Source organism: Heptranchias perlo, chromosome 16 (assembly GCF_035084215.1).
Source record: "Heptranchias perlo isolate sHepPer1 chromosome 16, sHepPer1.hap1, whole genome shotgun sequence".
NCBI classification, from domain to species: Eukaryota; Metazoa; Chordata; class Chondrichthyes; order Hexanchiformes; family Hexanchidae; genus Heptranchias; species Heptranchias perlo.
The window spans coordinates 33423556-33446983 of NC_090340.1; the positions used below are offsets into that span (position 1 = coordinate 33423556).

General features: G+C 40.7%; 1 protein-coding gene across 3 annotated transcripts in view; it reads left to right on the plus strand.

Moving 5' to 3' along the window:
* Positions 1–18835, plus strand: part of znf423 (zinc finger protein 423) — a 266828-nt gene extending 247993 nt beyond the window's left edge. For all 3 annotated transcript variants that reach the window (XM_067997912.1, XM_067997914.1, XM_067997913.1), the window contains exon 8: positions 18189–18835. In XM_067997912.1, the coding sequence (XP_067854013.1) occupies positions 18189–18218 (30 nt within the window). In that variant the 3' untranslated portion in view covers positions 18219–18835. The remainder of the gene's footprint in view (positions 1–18188) is intronic.
* The last annotated feature ends 4593 nt before the right edge of the window (positions 18836–23428 follow it).

The following is a 23428-nucleotide window of genomic DNA, read 5'->3' on the forward strand; positions in this document are numbered from 1 at the left end:
TAAAATACATGTGGTGTTCTGTGGCAATACCGACGTTTAAAGTCTGTTGGATTTTTGTTGCCCCACTGCGTAGCAATGCACTAAACAAAGAGATGAGCGTTTTTTGGGGGTAATTTTTCATTATTTTTCCAAGAAGCATGTAGTCTAGAAAACAAGAAAATATCAAAAGAAAATCGGCACTATGTCACGTTTATCACTTAAAATGTATAAAGTCTAGCTGATTTGCCAACCTTGAGTGCCAGACATGGCATTACATACAAACATATGAAATTGATGGGCAGGAATAGACCAGCTGGTCCATCAAGTCTGCCCCACTCCCTGACCATATGGCTAAACACTTCTTCCCTCCCACGATCTCCCCATCCCCCTCACACCCACCCTCGCAGCGATGTAATCTACTGGAAGAGACCAAAAAAACAGAAAAAACCCAGGGAAAACGTATTCTGTAAAATTCCTCTCCGACCCCCTCAGGCGATGGAAACCAATCTAGGAGATCACATGGACCAAGTGTCATCTGTAAAGACTCTCACCTTCGATATGATGCGATCTCTGCCCCAGTCAGGAACCGGTCCAGCTCCCTCTTGAAGGCATAGAGAGAATCAGCACCCACCACACCAGCCAGCAATGTATTCCAAAGGCTTACAATTCTCTGAGAAAAGAAGATCCGCCTAACATCCAGTCTTTTCCTACTCTTCCATAGTTTAAACTTGTGTTCCCTGGTCCTCCCCAATCTGTTAAACTGGAATAATCTATCAATAGGGACACTATCCAGCCCTTCAATTATTTTATAGACCTCTATCAGGTCACCTCTAAGTCTACACGGCTCTAAAATAAATAGACCAAGGTCCTTGAGCCTATCCGAGTAGCTAAGCTAGGAATCATTCTTGTAGCTCTACTCTGGACCTTTTCCAAGGCCACTATATCATCATCATAGCCTTTGTTTAATTTAATACATAGGGAGCTGGGTCATTTTTTTTTCTTATCATTTTAATAAAAACACTTTTGTTAAATAATGTGAGGGGAGGGTGAGATCCATCCATTTACTCATTACTAGAACTAAAATGAGAAAACCAGAGTGCCTGGTCATTTCCAAAAATATAAATCAGTGAAACTGTTCTTTTAATAAATGGAGATCCACTAAAATATTGTACGTTTTTAAAAAAAATAGATTTTGGTTAAAATGCTTTGAGGCCTTTTTGTAATACTTTTGCTCCCATGTCTTTCTATCTACCTCTACAATGTACATAGATCAGTCATATTGGATCATCTAACTGAATAAAGCTTCCAAGTAGCGTGTGAATGTTGCTGCAATTTCATGGATTGATCCATCAAAGGCACAGGGAATCAGGGTGAGGTGGGCAAGGATGTTAGTTTTCTCAGTAATGGACCATTCCACTTCAGCCAAAGGACTGCTGGCCAAGATCATCCCATATTGATAAGTGAGTTGAAGTGTAGTCCATTCTGATTCTCAAACTGACATATGCAGAAGCATAAAGTTTTGTTAGAGCACTGTAACTTGAAAGAGTTGTGATAGACAGGATTTTGTAAAAAAGCTATACTAGCAGTTTATTAAAAATGAGTCTTGTATATATGAATTCTTAATATTCTTGTATATACAATCCTGAAACCAAGGACCATCAGCCTGCTCTGGATGTTAAAGATTCCAAGGTGCTATTCAAACAAAAGCCAGGAGTTGTCATAGTATCCTTGACGACATTCCTCTCTTAAATGCTACCTAAATATCAGATCAACTGGTCATTCATCACTTGTCAATTTGTGACACATTGATGTCACAGGATGGCTGCCATGGTTGTGTACATGGTCATCACTTCAGTTTTTTAGAAAAATAATTCATTGCATGAAGCATTTCGAGCCATATTGACATCAAAGGTGCAATATAAATGCAAGTATTATTATTGTAATAGTGTGTGCTGATAAGGATATTGTATGGGAAGTATTAGGAAATAGTTGGGGAAAATTTATAACTTTACCTCTCTTACTGAAAACATACTGTGCAATAATATTTTCTTGGCTACAAACCTGCTCCCTGCAGAAGAGAGAATTTTTTCTCTTTAAGGTTTGCAAATATGTGGTGGCAGGTTGGTTCTTTGAGCATGGTTCAATTTCAGTTCTTCCTCAATCATAGTCTACAAAAAAAAATCTGCAAGATAGATTCTCATTCTCCTTACTGTAAACTCTGCATAGATAATCTGTTTTTAAAAAGAATTACCCCAAAAAAATTCACCGTGTACCCAGACAACTTTTCTGCCCCTACCCCACCCCACACCCTCTCCACAAAGAGCAGGATGAGCTCCTGGACTCAGGCTTTCCCTTGGCAAAGAGGTAAATTAAAGCGAGATGAAAGGAGAGAAAACACAGAAAGTGAAAATAATGAGACCAAAGAAATAATGTAGCAAAGAGAAGCAAAAAGAAATGAATGAAGAGAATGCACAGGAGGCTGTCTCTGATGAATGAACTTCTGATTGTATCAGCACCACGGCTTAGGGAAACAGGATGAAGGAAGAGAAAAAACAAGACGGGCACTTCTGCAGGGAGGAAAAAAGAGAGACAGACTTCATTTAGGGAGGGCAAAGGAAAAGTGGGAGAGACCTTAGAGATCCAGTTGGGGACCAGAGAGACCCTCTAAAGGCAAAGATCAAATAAGACACTCTGTTGAGCTGAGGCCAGGTGTCAAAGGAAGAGAAAGGGAGAGAAAACCTATTGTGGGGACAAGGAGCCTCATCTCTGTTCCCACTGGGAGTGGAAGGGATGGTTGCTGTCAGAGTTTAGTGGGCTCACATTATTAAAAAGAGTGCATCGTCTGACTCTGTTAACGAAAGCATGGGACCTTTTCATGTGACCATCCAACCTTAGCTGCTAAACAGTGAAACAAAAAATAATTGATCTCAGTGCTGGTTTTAAAAGCAATACAGTGTGAAGAAAGTGCCGACCTTGTGTGATGTCACTTCCAGGGCATGTACAGATATGTACATATACAGCATGGGATACTGCCTGCTGCTGCTTTTGCCACCAGTAATTGTAGTTTGTTGTTACCACACTATATGTTGCCAAGCCAGCATTTGGCCTAAATGTTCAGCCGAACCAACCAAATTCAGTTGTGTATTTTTATAACCCCCTTTGCTGCACACGATTCACTGCACACCCGTTGAGTGCGTTTACTGTTTGTCAGGAGTGCAAACTACTGAACATATGAGGCTTTAAGACAGGCCATCTGTTAGTCCTGGATCTTTGGAAGATTGTCAAACTTGTCTAAAAATAAGCAGATAAAAATACACTGAAAAAAGACAATTAAATGCTTTGTTTTATTATTTGGAAAAGGTGTAAATAAAGTTTGGCTTCATGGCAGTGTGTAATGAAGCGTGCAAATCTTTTTAGCTGCATGAGATTCCATTGTTAGTTAATGAGCTGAATATATGCGATCGGGCCAGCAAAAGTTCAGTTTGTTTAAAATCAGCTGCCCTGAAAATTCAAGGTACATGTTATCCTATTTACACGGTGCTTGTTTTGATTTTCTTGATGGCCATAAGATAGCTGTAGCATTTATGATATAATTGTAAAATGGGGCACACTTGGGATCTGTGGCAGTACAATATGTTAAGTAATGGCTTAGCACTCATTTTCCAGCATTAGATGTTGCTGCATTTTAAGTATTACATTGCGGAGTTAAACCAGACAGACTCTACTAAATTAGTGTGAAGAGCGTGTGGGGGGTGGGGGATGTCTTTATTACTACAGATTAACTATTATGCACATTCAATCGCCACAACATATCAGCGAATCAATTGCCAATGCTTATCTTGTTTTGCTAATGTTGTGCTGACTGGATTTAAAGGGAGTCACAGCAGATCTGTTTCGGCAACAATTTGAATAAAAGCTACTGAGATGTGGGGGAGGAAATTGGCCTAAAATGGTTGGACTGAAATTCTAGTCTTAAAAATGTGATCCTAAACTGATTTTAACCCCATGGTTTTGCACGTTGGGAATAAAATGCATCTTTATGCAATTATATCTTGTTAGAGTTGATCTTAAATGAGTTGTGCATTGTTTCCCCAACTATGAACGAACTCAACTACAGTATCAGTTATCAGTTGCTGAGGGCATTCAAAATCGCAACCATTTCAGACCCGCCTCCAACCCGCCCATTTCCGGTTTTCACCAGGGCGGAATGAGGGGCGGATTATAACGGACCTCTGTTACTGCAGAATTTTCAATTTGAACCCCTGGGGCCGGGATTCCTGGGCCTTCTCCTCCACGCCACGTTAGAGGAGGCGAGAAGGCCCGAAACTGCATGTAAGTGCCTTTCTGGCACGGGTTGTATGAGCCCGGAGGAGCAGGAGTGCTTCCCCCAGGCCCAACAAGCCGACCTGCAATGACCCCCCAATGATCACGAACCCCCTCCCCCCAAATGAGTGCTGACCCCCCCCCCCATAAAACGACTGCTGATGCCCGTGGGCCCCCATGATGCCCCCCGCGATGACCCCCATTCCCAACACCTCCCCCCCGTGACTGACCCCCAATCCCTTGGCCTATGACTGACTCTCCACACCCATCAGTGTCCCCCATCAAAGACTTGTCCGAACATGTCTTCTCCCGTCCAACTGCGACTGGCCTGTCAATCAGGCCAGTAGGTCGGACGGCAAACCGACAAAAAAAAAGACATCTTAAGTCAAAATCGTAAGGACGTCCAGGAAACCAGTACTTCCAGGCTTCCCGTCTGCAATTTGCATCACCCCCATCCCTCCCTCCGCCTGCTTCCCAGCTGGGGGTCAAATTATGCCCCTGGCTTTAACTAAGAAATTGCCAGGTATTTGAGCCCTGCTCTGAAAATATTCAGTGCAAATTAAACATTTACATTTGAGCGTGTTCTTTGGTTTTTTAAGAATGAAGCCAGCAAGAGGAATTGGGATTCTGTTCAGTTTTGTTACTTGGCTGGTGAGGCTGCAGTTACTGTGATAGCTTTTAAGTTGCACTGAGAGGGCTTTAATTTTACAGAAATGTTTAGCATTGTCTTGAGGTGCAAAAAAGACAAGATTAAATAATAACAGTTTATGGCGAGATAAATACAACTAGATTCAACAGTTGATTTAAATTCATTGGTCACAGAAATCCTTAGACTGCGATCCCACCAGTTGTGTAGGAATGACACCCATTGATGCTCTCCAGTGTTGATCCCGCCATAGGCACATAATTGGTATGGGCAGGTGGGCACAAGAGCAACCATGAGTGCATCTCCAGTGCCTGGCATGGGGGGAGTTGTCCGGGCCTCCTCCTCCTCCTGCTGTTCGATCAAGATTTTTTTTTTAAAAATTGCTCCTACTCTTTGGGGGTCCAAGCTGCTTGCCTGGCCCGGAACCCCTTCCCTGTGGGGCCCATACGTAGGCCAGGACTGGCCTGCAGTATCAAGCCAAGAACTGAGTGAGCCAGGACAACGGACACAGGGAGTCCCTGCCGCTGGCTCCAATGCCCTTGATGATATTTGCCTGGTAAGGGGTAGGTGGAGGTCCTGTCCATTACTAGTCATGCCGGAAAAATCCTGGAATCTGCAGAGACCCATTGCAACTGGGTCCCTGCCATTTTCCAGTGGGTTCCACTGTCTCGCACCGTAGTTATGGCGGTACACCAGCGGAACCCACCTTGAATTTTTACGGTCATTATTTTGAATAATGATTTTTAACCATAATTATTTCAAATTGGTCTAGGACCTTTGGGACAGAATTTCCATGGGAATTCTCTTGATCTCCCGCCATAACTTCAGTGGATGAACAGTTGAAATCCTGGAGAAATGGTATTCGTTTCTGCCGTAGTCACAGGAGGAGATCGGGGGAACCCCCCCACAGAAATTCTACCACTTTGTGTTCAGTATTCAGTGGGCCAACTATTAAGTACTGTGGAAAATTCAGCAATTTTTATTGGACAATGTCACAAAACTCCAATCTTAACGGGTGAACAGCCTTAAGTATGACATGGCCAAAAAGTTCACTTGTTTAGTCTGCTGCTTCAAAAATATATCAATTAATGCGTGGTGTGATTTGACATTGAAAGCTTCGTTATCAGATCCAGTCCCATAGACTATTCAGTTTATTGATCCTTCCTGTGTAATCAGTCAGCAGCCACTAACAGGAGAAATGTTACTTGAATTGGGTCCATGTTTGCAGTATCCAGTGCTGATCTTGCATTGTCTTCGAAGAGATGGATTCTGACAAGAATATGGATTAGCCAGCTTGATGTTAGATGGCTTCTTTATTGGTTTGTGATGTCACCAGGTTACAATTGTTGTTCTGCTTTAAAGCTGAATATAGGTGGCTCTCCACGATAAAAGATTGATAATAACAAATGAAGTGTGGTGGGGCATGCACTCCATCATGTAAACTAGCTATTTGTGTATTTAATAGACTGTTGACTGAAGTTGGGCAGGAGTGGCACAGCTTTTGAATTGAGTCAATGAAGCCCACAATTGTGTTTTTTTTATTCGCAGTCTGGAGTATTTGTTGGAGGGTTCTTATGCAGCCATAGGATAAAGTAGTAATAGCAATTGTGACATCTGGTGGACAGTCAGAATAAGAACGTACTGACTGGTTAACTGTGGAGTCACATGATTACCTGAGCGCTCAGGCTGACAACAACCTTCTGAAAGTCTTAGGATATTTACATGTTCCGAATTATATATATCAGCTGAGCTTATGATTGGATGTCTGTAACCAATGAACATTATCACAACCAATTTTAATATTGTAACGTTTATATTGTTTTGTAAAATAAATGATTTGCAATTCAAGAGAAAATAGACCTCTTATTAATTTCTAGCTATATTAGAAAACAAATCTGCTTGTGATTAAATAGATTTTTTTTAATTCATTGTTGTCAAACATGGGCATGGAAACCTCCTGCTGATTACCACCTACTGCCCTCCCTCAGCTGATGAATCAGTCCTCCTCCATGTTGAACACCACTTGGAGGAAGCACTGAGGGTAGCAAGGGCACAGAATGTACTCTGGGTGGGGGACTTCAATGTCCATCACCAAGAGTGGCTCGGTAGCACCACTACTGACCGAGCTGGCCGAGTCCTGAAGGACACAGCTGCCAGACTGGGCCTGTGGCAGGTGGTGAGTGAACTAACACGAGGGAAAAACTTACTTGACCTCGTCCTCACCAATCCACCTGTCACAAATGCATCTGTCCATGACACTATTGGTAGGAGTGACCACCGCACAGTCCTCGTGGAGACGAAGTCCCATCATCGCACTGAGGACACCATCCTACGTGTTGTGTGGCATTATCATGGTGCTAAATGGGATAGATTCAGAACAGATGTAGCAGCTCAAAACTGGGCATCCATGAGGCGCTGTGGGCCATCAGCACCAGCAGAATTGTATTCCAGCACAATCTGTAACCTCATGGCCTGGCATATTCCTCACTCTACCATTACCAACAAGCCAGGGATCAACCCTGGTTCAATGAGGAGTGTAAAAGAGGATGCCAGGAGCAGCACCAGGCGTACCTAAAAATGAGGTGCCAACCTGGTGAAGCTACAACTCAGGACTACATGCATGCTAAAGAGAGGAAGCAACATGCTATAGACAGAGTTAAACGATTCCACAACCAATGAATCAGATCAAAGCTCTGCAGTCCTGCCACATCCAGTCGTGAATGGTGGTGGACAATTAAACAACTAACGGGAGGAGGAGGTTCTGCAAACATCACCATTCTCAATGATGGCGGAGTCCAGCACGTGAGTGCAAAAGACAAGGCTGAAGCGTTTGCAACCATCTTCAGCCAGAAGTGCCGAGTGGATGATCCATCTCGGCCTCCTCCCGATATCCCCACCATCACAGAAGCCAGTCTTCAGCCAATTCGATTCACCCCATGTGATATCAAGAAACGGCTGAGTGCACTGGATACAGCAAAGGCTGTGGGCCCGGACAACATCCCGGCTGTAGTGCTGAAGACTTGTGCTCCAGAACTAGCTACGCCAATAGCCAAGCTGTTCCAGTACAGCTACAACACTGGCATCTACCTGACCATGTGGAAAATTGTCCAGGTATGTCCTGCCCACAAAAAAAAGGACAAATCCAATCCAGCCAATTACCGCCCCATCAATCTACTCTCAATCATCAGCAAAGTGATGGAAGGTGTCGTCGACAGTGCTATCAAGCGGCACTTACTCACCAATAACCTGCTCACCGATGCTCAGTTTGGGTTCCGCCAGGACCACTCGGCTCCAGACCTTATTACAGCCTTGGTCCAAACATGAACAAAAGAGCTGAATTCCAGAGGTGAGACAGCATTTGACCGAGTGTGGCATCAAAGAGCCTTGGTAAAATTGAAGTCAATGGGAATTAGGGGGAATACTGTCCAGTGGCTGGTGTCATACCTAGCACAAAGGAAGATGCGGTAGTGGTTGTTGGAGGCCAATCATCTCAGCCCCAGGGCATTGCTGCAGGAGTTCCTCAGGGCAGTGTCCTTGGCCCAACCATCTTCAGCTGCTTCATCAATGACCTTCCCTCCATCATAAGGTCAGAAATGGGAATGTTCGCTGATGATTGCACAGTGTTCAGTTCCATTCGCAACCCCTCAAATAATGAAGCAGTCCGAGCCCGCATGCAGCAAGACCTGGACAACATCCAGGCTTGGGCTGATAAGTGGCAAGTAACATTCGCGCCAGACAAGTGCCATGCAATGACCATCTCCAACAAGAGAGAGTCTAACCACCTCCCCTTGTTATTCAACGGCATTACCATTACCGAATCCCCCACCATCAACATCCTGGGGGTCACCATTGACCAGAAACTTAACTGGACCAGCCATATAAATACTGTGGCTACAAGAGCAGGTCAGAGGCTGGGTACCTGCGGCGAGTGACTCACCTCCTGACTCCCCAAAGCCTTTCCACCATCTCCAAGGCACGTGTCAGGAGTGTGATGGAATACTCTCCACTTGCCTGGATGAGTGCAGCTCCAACAACACTCAAGAAGCTCGACACCATCCAGGACAAAGCAGCCCGCTTGATTGGCACCCCATCCGCCACCCTAAACATTCGCTCCCTTCACCACCGGTGCACAGTGGCTGCAGTGTGTACCATCCACAGGATGCACTGCAGCAACTCTCCAAGGCTTCTTTGACAGCACCTCCCAAACCTGCGACCTCGACCACCTAGAAGGACAAGAGCAGCAGGTGCATGAGAACAACACCACCTGCACGTTCCCCTCCAAGTCACACACCATCCCGACTTGGAAATATATCGCCGTTCCTTCGTCGTCGCTGGGTCAAAATCCTGGAACTCCCTTCCTAACAGCACTGTGGGAGAACCGTCACCACACGGACTGCAGCGGTTGAAGAAGGCGGCTCACCACCACCTTCTCAAGGGCAATTAGGGATGGGCAATAAATGCCGGCCTCGCCAGCGACGCCCACATCCCATGAACGAATAAAAAAACATAAATTGCCAACCTGCGAAAGGAGAATAAACTCAAGTCCCAAAGTGATTTTTTTTATATCAACTGTTTGTCATTTTTTTTTTACAGTAAATGTCTCTCAATAAATTGGTTGAGGAAAATGACATTATTAGACTTAGGCCAACTATCTCACTGAAGTAGCTAAACTGCTGCTGACCCAACTTCCCATCCTGGCTAGTTGACAATGTGAACAGTTTCCTTTCAGGCAATGTTCCTCACCCTTTTAAGATTGCCACCATCACCCCCTCCTCAAAAAAAAAAATACCCTCCATCTCCAACTTCCTTTTCCACTCCAAAGTGCTTGAACGTGTTGTCGTCTGCCAGATCTAGTGAACCGTCGTTGCCTCCCCTCTAAGGCAAGTATATCCTTCCTTAGGTAAGGAGACCAAAACTGTACACAGTACTCCATATGTGGTCTCACCAGAACCTTATATAATTGCAGCAAAACCTCCTTATTCTGGATACATTACACTCGGTCCCCTCATCTAAGTCATTGATATATATTGTAAACAGCTGAGGCCCAAGCACTGATCCTTGCAGCACCCTACTAGTTACAACCAGCCAACTCGAAAATGACCTGATTGTTCCTACTCTCTGTATTCTGTCCATTAGCCAATCTTCAATCCATGCTAATATATTATCTCCAATCCCACGAGCCCTAATCTTGTATAATATCATCTTCTATGGCACCTTATCGAATGCCTTTTGAAAATCCAAACATACTACATCCACTGGTTCCCCCTTATCTACCCTGCTCATTACATCCTCAAAAAACTCTAATAGATTTGTCAAATGCAATTTCCCTTTCATAAGAACATAAGAAATAGGAACAGGAGTAGGCCATACGGCCCCTCGAGCCTGCTACATCATTCAATAAGATCATGGCTGATCTTTGGCCTCAACTCCACTTTCTCGCCCGATCTCCATATCCCTTGATTCCCCTAGAGTCCAAAAATCTATCTCAACCTTGAATGTACTCAATGACTCAGCATCCATAGTCCACTGGGATAGAGAATTCCAAAGATTCACAACCCTCTGAGTGAAGAAATTCCTCCTCATCTTAGTCTTAAATGGCCGACCCCTTATCCTTGGACTATGCCCCCAGTTCTAGACATGCCGGCCAGGGGAAACAACCTCTCAGCATCGACCCTGTCAAGCCCCTTCACAATATTATATGTTTCAATGAGATCACCTTTCATTCTTCTAAACTACAGAGAGTATAGGCCCATTCTACTTGATCTCTCCTAATCTCATAAAACCGTGTTGACTCTGCCTAATCGTATTATGATTTTCTAAGTGCCCTGTTACAACATCCTTAATAAGAGATTCCAGCATTTTCCCTACTACTGATGCCAGGCTAACTGGCCTATAGTTCCCTATTTTCTCTTTCCCTCTTTTCTTGAATAACGTGATTACATTTGCTACCTTCCAATTCACGGGGACTGTTCTAGAATCTAGGGAATTCTGGAAAATCAAAACCAATGCATCCACTATCTCTCCAGCCACCTCTTTTAAAACCGTAGGATGTAGGCCATCAGGTCCAGGGGATTTGTCGGCTTTTAGTCCCATTAATTTCTCCAGTACTTTTTCTTTACTAATATTAATTACTTTATGTTCCTTGCTCTCATTAGACCCTTGGTTCCCCACTATTTCCAGTATGTTTTTTGTGTCTTCACCTGTGAAGATAGATACAAAATATTTGTTTAACGTCTCTGCCATTTCCTTATTCCCCATTATAATTTCTCCTGTCTCTGCCTCGAAGGACCCACGTTTACTTTCGCTAATCTCTTCCTTTTTACATACTTGTAGAAGCTCTTACAATCTGTTTTTATATTTCTTGCTGGTTTACTCTCATATTCAATTTTTTCCCTCTATCAATTTCTTGGTCATCCTTTGCTGATTTTTAAAACCCTTCCAGTCCTCAGGCTTACCACTCTTTTTGACAACATTGTAAGCATCTTCTTTTAATCTAATACTCCCTGCAATCAAGTTTCCACTCCATCTACAACACTGAAACAAGCCTAAGCAAAGTCACGTTAGACATTCTCTATGGCAGAGCATGGTGAATTATCTTTTTTTGTCCTCCTCCGTCTCTATGCAGCCTGTGACACGATCAAGCACATTATCCTTTCTGCTATTGCCCACTTTGGAGTAACTTCCCTTGCTTGGTTCCACTCTTACCTCTCTGATCATAGCCAGAGCATCTCTAGTTGTGGATTCTCTTCCTACCCCCACATCATCACCTTGAGACACCCCTAAGGATCCATTCTTTAGCCCCTTCTTCCTCATCGGCTCCTTGGCAACCTCATCTGCGCATATGGGGTCAGCTTCGGACACCCAGCTTTAGCACTCCAACACCTCTCTCAACCTCTCCACTGCCTCTGTGTTGTCAGACTGTTTGTCTGACTTCCAGCCTTAGGTGAGCCATAAATTCCTCCAGCTGAGCATTGCGAAGACCAAACCTCCTTCCCTCGCCACTGTCTCAGGCTGGGCCAGACTGTTCACAACCTTGGTATCCTATTTGATTATGAGCTGACCTTCCAACCTCATATCCTCTCCATCACAAAGACCACGTACTTCCATCTTCATAACATTGCCCGCTTCCACAGCCCATCTGCCGCTGAAACCCTCATTCGTGTCTTTGCCACCTCCATACTCAACTATTCCAATGCTCTCCTGGCCGGCCTACCATCCTCCACACTCTGTTAGCTTCAACTCATCTGAAACTTGCTGCCTGTATTAAAAACCGCAGCAAGTCCCACTCACTCATGTCACCCCTCTGCTCGATGACCTACATTGACTCCTGGTCCCGTAATGCCTCCAATTTAAAATTTTCATCCGTGTGTTCAAATCCCTTCGTGGCCTCACTCTCCTCCCCACCAACCATATCTCTATAACCCCCTACAGCCCTACAACCCTCCAAGAACTCTGCGTTCCTCCAACTGGCCTCTTGTGCATCCCTCACTCTCACCGTCACCATCGGCCCTGTGTTCGCTGACCTAGATTAGCTCCCAGTCCGGGAACGCCTCGATTTTAAAATTCTCATCCTTGTTTTCAAATCCCTCCATGGCCTCGCTCCTCCCTATCTCTGTAACCTCCTCCAGCCCTACAACCCTCCAAGATCTCTGGGCTCTTCAAATTCTGGCCTCTTGCGCATCCCCAAATTTTATTGCTCCACCATTGGTGGCCTTGCCTTCAGCTGCCTAGGGACCTAAGCTCTGGAATTCCCTCCCTAAACCGCTGTGCTCTCCATCTCTCTCTCATCCTTTAAGACCTCCTTAAAACCTACCCCTTTGACAAGCTGTGGGACGTTTTCCTACGTTAAAAGTGCTATGTAAATACAAGTTGTTTTTGCTGAAATTAGCGAAGACTGGAATGTTGGGCTGAATGAACTCTCAATGAAATATTCTTAACAGAACAAATGTTTCATGGTAATTTGTGTAGCTTATCTTATTTCGTACACAGTATGCCGACCTGGAAAAAAAAGGAAGGACTGAAAAATATTCTGAAGTAATTAGAGGGGAATAAGTAATGAAATGAAAAAAATTACCATACCACTGAAGTTGGTTGCTTAGATCTGTTAATATTTCTCTCTTCTAAATCTACTTTGGATATGCTTAAAGTACACCCAACGTTGTTGTATTGCTGTGAATATAAAATATAATATTAAACTGTAGAATGATTGTTTTTTATAAATACTGTTTTCCAAAAAATAATTTCTTGCCCAAACAAAACAAGTGTCTCATATTGAGTTACTGTAGTTACTTTTTAAAAAAAAATACAATTAATTATGGGGAATAACCCCTTATTTTACCAATGGTAGAAAGTGCAGTAGGTCACATTATCATATCATTTGCATGTGGCGCAGGTCCATCTCTGCACTGCAGAAACTGACAAAACACCAATTTCTGGCACGAGGACATCTTCACACAGCTGGCACCAACATTACACCATTTCCAAGAAAACAGTAAAATATTATGTTAAAGGAGTAGTACATTCAACTGAATTTTTAATATCACTCAGTGTTATGTGGAGAGATGTATGTAGAATTCCTGGTGTCCTTCAGTCGCCCTGGTTACCTTGTTGAACTGCTAGTTAAAGATAATCTGGGAGCAGACATTTTGTATGAAACCCACCCTTGTTTGGTGTCATTAGATCTGCTTCTGTGATGTCATGAATGGACAATGCTCTTGCTTAAGCCACTTTCTATTCATGTCATCACTGGACAGGAATGCCAAGAGGTTGCATAAGGAGATTTCTGTACAAAATATATACTCCCAGGCTGCCCTAATTAACAGTTCGAAAATATAAAACGTGGTAACATGGATAACTAAGAGATATGCTCGCTAACTTAGCTCACTTTATAACATTTAGGATTATGATACTGTTCAGTAGAATATATTTTTCATTTAAATAAATGCTTTCAATTTGGTAAATTGAGACTTGAGCATATAATCCAGCCTGACACTTCAGTACTATTGGAGTGCTGCACTATCAGAGGTACCGTTTTTCGAATGAGACGTTAAACCAAGGCCCTTTCTGCCCTCTCAGGTGGACATAAAAGATCCCATTTGAAGAAGAGATGGGGAGATCACCCACTCTCCTGGCCAGTATTTATCTCTCAACCAACATCACTAAAAAACAGATTATCTGGTCATTTATTTGATTGCTGTTTGTGGGACCTTGAGTGCAAATTGGCTGCTGCATTTCCCTACATTACAACAGTGACAATATTTCAAAAGTACTTCATTGGATGTAAATTGCTTTGGGATGTCCTGAAGTTGTGAAAGGCGCTATATAAAAATGCAAAATCGTTCATTCTTTCAAATTCATCTAATTCTGGATTGAAGTACATGGTTTCCACCAGTAAGAAAGCCTCAGTAAGATTAAGATGGTTCTTATGCTGCTTTCATTTTAAATATTTTCTTTCCTTTGCTGTGCATTTTTTCCTAACAAAAAGAATGGACAATCTATCTACTCCCAGGGTGCTGCTGGTGCAAATCGGCAACTGGCCACAAGGAACTGTGTGAGAGGAACTCGCTTTTTGATTTTTCTTTCCTATCACTGAGAGAGTGCAGAAAAGAGGTGTTTCCCCAGTGGCTTAGCCAAAATTGAAAACTCTTTGTGTGGAGAATTGCAGGCCATGAGTCTTTATCCTGCCACTCCATTAGCACAGTGTGTGGGTAGCCCAGTATGCTATGCCAGTTCTGAGTTCACACCAGCTATATGATAAAAGCATTCATGTCTCATTTATTTTTAAATGTACAACTCAGATCAACATCAGGAAAAATTGACTTTTAATAGTTGAATTTAAAGGCTGCTAAAATGTACAAAAGATATTCTGTTGCTGGTTGTCATCGGAAAATGTTGTCATTAATTATAAGGCATAGTGTCACTATATTGACAGTAACTCTGAGCATTTAAATAGCTTTTCATTGTGGCTTTCAAAGAGTGATGTAACCTGTCATCACTTGAAGGAGCTATCCTGAGAATTTTGGTCCAAAATAGCATTTATCTTTTTTAAGATAGGCTTTCTCAGATGGCTGGTCCCACTGGACACTGCATTTGCCCAGTGTCAGGTACTAGGACAGATGTGGTAGTGATGCGCCTTGCACATCTGTCTCTATACAATGCACTACCAGGAAAATAGGGTCAGGCAGCAGGAGGAGGGAGTGCACAGCTGCAGTTCCCCAAACTGGCTCACTTCCAAGATGGTGGGTTTGCCATGGGGACTCGCAGCAATCTAATAATCCCCGTAGATCATTTTTTTTGAAAAGTAAAGTTTATGACAACTGCTATTGCTTTTTGTATGTTGTTACCAGTACAATTGCTGGATTATTACCATGTTGAATTCTTGTTTGGTACAGACAGTTATTTTAATTGCTATAATTAGCATGTTTGAATAGGAAAGATTGAAGTAAAAGTACTGGGCACCAATATCTGTTTCACACCACCTGAGTGTTTATAGTAGGCTAATGAAAGTGGCTATTAAGCCTAGGTTGATATAGAAAGTTCTACTTTGTTCTCTTTAATACCATATGACTAATATTTTCACCTTTTATACTTGTATGTACCAAATAAAGGTTTCAAACCAGTATTTCGTCTGATATAGTATAGAAAACAGATGTCAGATGTGTTTGAATTTGTACATGAATCTGAGATCTGTTTGCTACTGTTCTATGAAACAAGTAGAACAAACATGGTTGCATCTGTGTTAATTGCTTTTGGCTTTTTGTAACTATTTCCCTCAAAAGTAGAGGTTTGCCCCATTTCCTTATCTGCTGTTTGTGTACCGGCAGACGGTTCAATTAAAAAGAAAGGAGAATAAAATGCCAAAACTCTAACAGTGCGAGTATTCTTTTTATTCCATTTATTTTCATTTGAAACTTCTACAGAAATAGCAAGTGAGGTAAGTCAAGGGGAAAAGGCTGCACAGAAGGTTGAATAAGGCACTCCAGGCAGGAGCAATCAGCATACCACATATCGTTTGTCAGTGGAGACCATAATGCTCATTTGCTCTCGCGATGTCTGAATTGGTCTGGTTCTGAGATCAAGAGCTGAAGTGGATTTGCACCTGTCTTGAAGTTCAGAATTCCATTGATTTTGTATGCAAGATGGACTTGGTTTTGATTTAAATTTCCATGTAAAGCAGTTGCCTTTTGCATGCTAAATCTGGAATAAAAGTTTGCTAGTGGGTACCTGAGCTTACCACAACTGATCTGCATTTAATGTACAAGCATAGATAAACATTTCACATCATCCAGATAAACAGCTCATTTTTATTTACCTTATCATGTGAAAAGAATATATCGTATGTTAATAATTCTGACCTTTGAGAGAATCCTTTAATCACTTCTCATCAAATTTCCAGTATTTCTACAGTTGTCATTCTCATGTTCACTTTATTGGATCAACACAATGTATTTCTATATTGATGTGGAGATGCCGGTGATGGACTGGGGTTGACAATTGTAAACAATTTTACAACACCAAGTTATAGTCCAGCAATTTTATTTTAAATTCACAAGCTTTCGGAGGCTTCCTCCTTCGTCAGGTGCACATCGTTCACCTGACGAAGGAGGAAGCCTCCGAAAGCTTGTGAATTTAAAATAAAATTGCTGGACTATAACTTGGTGTTGTAAAATTGTTTACAATATTTCTATATTGTCAGTATTCAATAATTTGTTCTTCGTTTTTTGTTCACCTTTTATGCAAGTTTGTTTAACGAGAGAGTAATGCTGCACAATAACTTTAAAAAATGATATTGTGGTTATGATTTGATTTTTAAAAATTTACTATTGTTACCCAGCAGTAAAATTAATTACAAAAAATCCAAAAGCTAATTTTTTTAAAATGCCATTTACAAGAGTAGGGTAAAATAACACTGGGATGCAAAATTGAACATATTCACTGGTCAGACTCTTAATATCCTTTTCAGAACTGACACTTGGAGGTTAGATTGAGCCCAAAACGTGACCTTCATTTGACACTATGAGTCTCGTGATTATGAATGTCAAACACATTTTTAAGTAAACTCACCTCAGGAGTAGGACTCCTGCCCATACTGATTCAGACACACAGCAGTTTAAACTAGGTGGGTTTGCTGTGGAATCATTCGTCCCTTCAGTTTTTATTTTTCAGTTAGGACATCATTATTTGTGCATTCTTGCATCCTTGAACATTCGTACTTTATATTCAATTGCCTATGTCGGCAGCCCAATGTAAGGAAGCAATATTAATGGGAGGAATCATCTGCACCCAATGTCATGAATTTGAGTCCTGAGACCAGATTACAGCACTGGTCATATATTACAAGTGCAAATGGTGGAAATCCGAGGTGTTCAGCCGGTGTTTTTACCTGAATAAATTAACATTTGTGAATATGAGAATGGAGACTGTTAACCTCTTTTTAAAATGCATGTTGTCAGCTGTGTACAAGCTAGAAATGTAAATACTTGAACCAAAGTTGGTTTTATAATGAGAAATCTAACAAAATTGAAACGCATAGGGAAAATTTTGACTCTTAAACTAGAAAAGATATTTAAACTAAGGAAAGCTGACCAGAAAAAAACCACAGGTATTGTGCTTCCCTCTTCTGGTAGAAAATCAGAATTTGCTGAATATTGACAAAAAACATCATATTAAAGATAACACCAGTAAAAGGGTCATTCCTCCATTTGGATATTCAGAACAATAATTTGAAAAATGACTTCAAGCCTGTAGATTTAATCTCCACATGACAATCAATTCACTGCACAATTGAATCAAAAGTATCAATATATATCTGTCACATATTCAAACAAATGAATCATTTGCATTAAAATACATTTTGAATCTCAAATTTCACCACTTATGCTGTTTTTAGGATTTAAGCAATACTAAAGCTCCAGCAGTTGTATCATATTACAGTACTGTCAAATATATGGTCATTATTATGTCACATATAACATTAACGGTAATGTATATTATGTTCATAAAACAGAACAAAGGTATGTGAATCAGACCCAACTGGAGTTCCTTTATGCTAAATTATTATTGAGAGTTCAATCTTGCACTTGTTAAACAAATGAAAATGGAACCTCGTGCAGTTAATAGTTGCTGGTTTGTCTTTATGCATAAAGCTAAATTGTACAAGTTTATACCTTATCTGCAGTGAGCCCTGGGTGATATGGACACGTGTTATTTATCCCTTATGGGTTTTTTTTTGTCTTTCCAGAACCACATGATGAGTCAGCACGCACAGTAAGGTGTCAGCACTGCGAGACATACTCTCTGCAGAAGACTCGACAGAGACACAGTGGGAGAGAACTTTTGAACATTACATCCAATCAAAGTGTCATTTGAAACCCAGATGTAAAACTAATGATTTGGCCAAGAGGCACTGCTATTATAAGCAGTTTGAAATGAATATTAATGTAACAGATTAAAAGTATTCTATGCTCAGTATTTTTCTGTCCTGCTTTTAACTAGTGAGTTCACAGCTTTTGCTTCTAATCAGAGTTATAGTGTGTTAGAAACATCAGCTTTGTTGCTGTTGTCCTTTGTTGCTTAATGTAGTAAACGAATAGGTGTCAAGATAACTAGATGTATTTTGTTAATACTTGCTTTTAAATGCAGAATTAGCCAGTTGTGATAACTGTGATGTGCTAGCTTGCCATTGTCAGAATATTTTTTCTTTTTGTCAAAGAAGAATGTTTTAATTCAATTGACCAGTTCACAGTACAATGAGAAACTATGTAAAGAAAAACAATGATTACAGTGCAACTGGATGGTGTTTGCTTCTAAAATGTGACTTACCTGATTGCAATAACTAGGACAGTATAATAAAGGGAAACCACGCACTTAATTTCTCTTTGTATTTGAGTGAAATAGCACGTGTTAGTTATTATTCTGTATACAGCCTACCGGAAAGTCTTGACCACATTAGAGTATTAAACCACCAACACATATAACGCAACACATTTCTGTTTTACACAGTAGCTTGATATTATAGCAAGCATGCCGAGAGACTACACAGTCATGAGTAACTGTATAATTTCCATCAGCTTTGATGACTGACAGCACTCCGCATGTCATGGAGGACATAGATTTCTTGCACATTTCCAATGTAATATGATTCCACTCCTCCTTATACTATACCAGGTCTCCCTTGTGTTTTTTAATTCACCCCAGACGTGCTCAGTGAGGTTGAGGGCAGGATTGTCTCCAATTTACTCCAGTAATGGCGCAATGTAACCTTGTTTTCGTTGCTCACAACTTGCGTTGTTTGGCAGGGCACTGCTTCATCCTGAAACATTGCATTACCATTGGGAGAAAAGGAGGAGGTGTTAAATTTGAGGTGATAGGACAGCATACAGGTGAACTGTATTATTGTATTTTATGTGACAACCTTATATTGGTAAACCAGGTAGTTTATTTGTTCTGAATGGTTTTTGTGCCCTAGTTGGAATTTAATGGTGTGTATTTATAACCAAGCTACTTAGAATTAGAAGTTTTTAAAAAATCGGTTATAAGAAAACTTCAATTGATTTTCTACTTTAGTTTTCTTTCTCTATTTTCAGTCAGCATCTATCTCTATGTACCTTTTCAGAACTGAATAACCATTCCATGGAAAAAATCATACATGAATCATTATAAATGATCTATTAAATAGTCACACTGAGTAATACAAATTATAATTTGTATACTACTAAGAACTTAAACATTTCTCTACTAGCTGCATAAACTAAAACACTTGAACCTTACAGTGATCGAGATTTAGCAGAGATGCTGCAACAGACCTCACACAGTTAATGAACAGAATCCTTTTTCCTGACTTTCTTCCAATCAGTAGTTCAATATAGTACTTTCAGAATAATAAAATATACACGCCATCTAGTCTTCAAAAAGAGTGCTGTGTGGTATGAGAGTAAGTTTAAAATACGCTACACAGTGTCTAAGCTTTCTTAGCCACAGAAGAAACAGAACTTTAAATTGTAATCCTACAGCTCTGAAAATGACATTTTTCCCAAAGCTACTGTAATTATTTTCCATTGTTAACTAGAACGTCTTAGTTTCTGTCTGACTTTTCAATAAAAAAAATCCTTCCCTTTTGTATTTTTTTTCTCCTCCATTAGAAACCTTCCACACCCTCAGCACCCTCTGAGAAAGCAGGACTCTGCCAATGCTGCTTGTGAGTTGACTGCTGGAAGACGTGTATGGGGTCCAGGTTGACTCATACTCCTATTTTCCTTAATTTCCTGTCGCTGAGCTGAGATTGGGAGGCCATGTGGTGTAAACCTGTACTTCACTACTCCATAGGACAGTATGTTATGAAGGAATTACTTAAAGTAGTAAACCAATAGGTGTCAAGATAACTAAATGCTAAATGTATTTTGTTGAAGCTTCTTTTAATTGCAGTTAGTATGATAGCTTGTGCCACTGAACCACTGATCATTGGTGTCAGTTTTGTAGTCCACTCTAAGGAGCATTTCAATTCTTCCCAGGAAGGTTAAACATTTTTTTTGATTCTTAACTACCCTTTCCTGATTCTAGTCTGTTGAAAAACTGTATTATTTTAAATAAAATGTGGAAAGGTCACCTGGTACTACAGCAGTTATTAGGAAAGAAAAGCTGATCTGAACAGAACAAATCATTTTTTCTGGTGACGTCTCTGATTCTGTTAAAGGTTTTGGTGTTTTAAAAAATCTGTCTGTGGAGCTGTAAAAGGGATATTCTTCCTTCAGGTAAGAAATAGTAAAATAAACTAATTTTAACATACAAAAATTGTATTCATTTGTTACAATGTTGAAATGTTTCAAAGTGTACAGTAGCAGAGCCAGGATTTTGTGAATGAGGGGATGTGGAATTAGTATCTGATGTCCACAATTATGGTGGGGAAGATTGTATCTCTGCCCTGATTGACCCTCAAAACTGTATGTGAGCAAAGTTAAATAGGTCAGGGATGGTTACTAAATTAGTAATTTTTGCTGGTGCTGGTTTAAATAAATTGTTGTCGTACATAGAATTACGTACATAGAATCTACAGTACAGGAACAGACCATTTGGTCCAACTGGTCTATGCCAGTGTTTATACTCCACACAATCCTCCGCCCACTCTAATTACGTCTTCCCACCTTTTCGCCGTATGCCTCTATTTCCTTCTCGCTTATGTATTTAAAACAAATTCATTAACTGCCTTGAAATTTTTAAAATCTTGTCCTTGGTCTTGTGGTAAATTCTATAGGATTAAGATTTGACAAGACAACTTGATTTTCTGGTTCTGTACTCCTCAGCCTGCAATATTTCAGCTATTAAAATGAGTGGGTGAAAATTTACAGGCAAGGAAGTGAAAAGGCAGAAAATGTCAGCCAGAATACTTTCCAAAAACAATTAGCCTTTATTCTTCGAATTACATTCTGCTCCACGGATAATGATACAAATCTAGTGAATTCCACTGGGAAACTTTTTAAGAGATTATGATTCTTTTTCATTTATTCATTCTCTGGATGTGGGCATCGCTGGCCAGACCAGCATTTATTGGCTTGAGAAGGTGGTGATGGGCCATCTTCTTGAACCGCTAGCGGTTCAATGCAACTGAGTGGCTTGCTAGGCTTCCGAGGGCAATTATGAGTCAACCACGTTGGTGTGGGACCAGAGTCCCGTAAGTCAGACTTCATAAGGATGGCAGGTTCCCTCCCCTAAAGGACATAAGTGAATCAGTTGTGTTTTTATGACAATTCAATTTGAGATCATGATAAAGATCCATGTTATTTTAATTTAAATAAAATCTAAAGTAGCTAGATACCTCAGCAGTTACTGACCACAATTAGAATAAAGCTTATAAAGGGACCTTTTCTGACTTTGTGCTGCCAGCAATGAGCTTTGCTCGGCAGTGGAGCCAGAAATGCTACACCCAATTTTCCAACCATTATGGAGAGAATATTATGTGCAGCAGCGAATTTCTGCGCCGTTACAGTGGGCATGATCACTAGCATTATGAAGTCAGAAAATTACCCCTATAAAGTATATACAGAATATGGTATTTTTTTCTTTACTGTGTCTTTTTATAATACTAATTTTTTACAAATATTTTTGTATATATTTTCTTTTTTGCAGAACTGTGTTTTACGAACAGTGTTTCTTGCTTCTGATTCTTCCTCAGGATCCTTTTTTTTGCAAAACCAAGGTCTGCATAATGGGACATCTTTCTTCATTCAGTTTCCACATTCAGAATAAAACTTCATGACCTCAATTGCAACTTAATCTGAACAATGATGTTTGGTGACAATCCAGTGATTTGACCCTGAGAGTTGTCTTCTGATGCCTATTATGGCAATATGCTTAAAGGTATTCCATGTAGTGAGTACAGTTCTTGTTCAGGGGCCTTTATCATTGCCAAGTAGTTATAGATGCAATTGCTTATCCATTCTTTGTTTTGTGAAAAGGTTACACAGGATTGTGTTGTCTTTGTTAAGTGGAATTTCCGAAGTTTAGTTCAGTCTGCACAGTTTAAAAGAACTCTTAAACTCAAAGAATACTTTTGATAAGATCCCTAGAATGGGGTCCAAATACTGGTCTGAACTAATCAAGTCAAAGTGAGTAAATGGTAGAGTCATGACTCATCTAGCTATGAATATAGCCACTAAAAGGGTCCCTAAGTCAAGAGCTTGATGCGAGGTATACCATGGCTCAGAAGGATACTTGAGTTTGTAATTATACTGTGTTCATCTCAGACATGAAGAGTATCTTTCTGAAGAACTCGGGCATCCATACCTTTATGATTAATCTAGATAACAAAGGCACATTATTGGGTGAGTGGGATGAAGTTGCGACTTTTACACATAGCCTTATAGAGCTAAGATTGAGAACTGAGCACAGTGATTTTTAGCGATGCAACTTTTTGAAACGGTCCTACTCACACTGGGATGTTTCTAGTCCTACAGAATGAACCTCTTCTGCTTCCTGCTATGCATAATTTGTGTGATAATTATGATGGCTAGAATAGTTTTCTTTAACCTTCCCCCTTATATGTTTAACTCTTAGTGTTTGGCGGTCAATGACCAGGATATCCATTGTACATTGTTGGTGCATATATTCTCTGTCTAGAACATAAAGGACAGCAGGTCTGAAAATCAAGACCTACATAAATAATGAATGCTTATGAGGACGTCACTGGCCCTGTGACTTCTGACATTCCAGAGTACTGGGGAAAAACATAAAATAATTTTCCTGGTCAAATATTTGTCAGACCATTCACAGTGGGAATTCTGCAGTAGTTGCTTCCAAAAGAGGTGTTGACCATTAGGGCAATTAATTTTATAATAGATTGGTTGCCTCCTATTGAAGTGGTTGTATTCTACTATAGCTCAGGATATCTACAATGGTGGTATTTTTCCCTGCAAGGAGCTGGACTCTAAAGAATAACAACAACACTTATATCAAAAGCAAAATACTGTGGATGCTGGAAATCTGAAA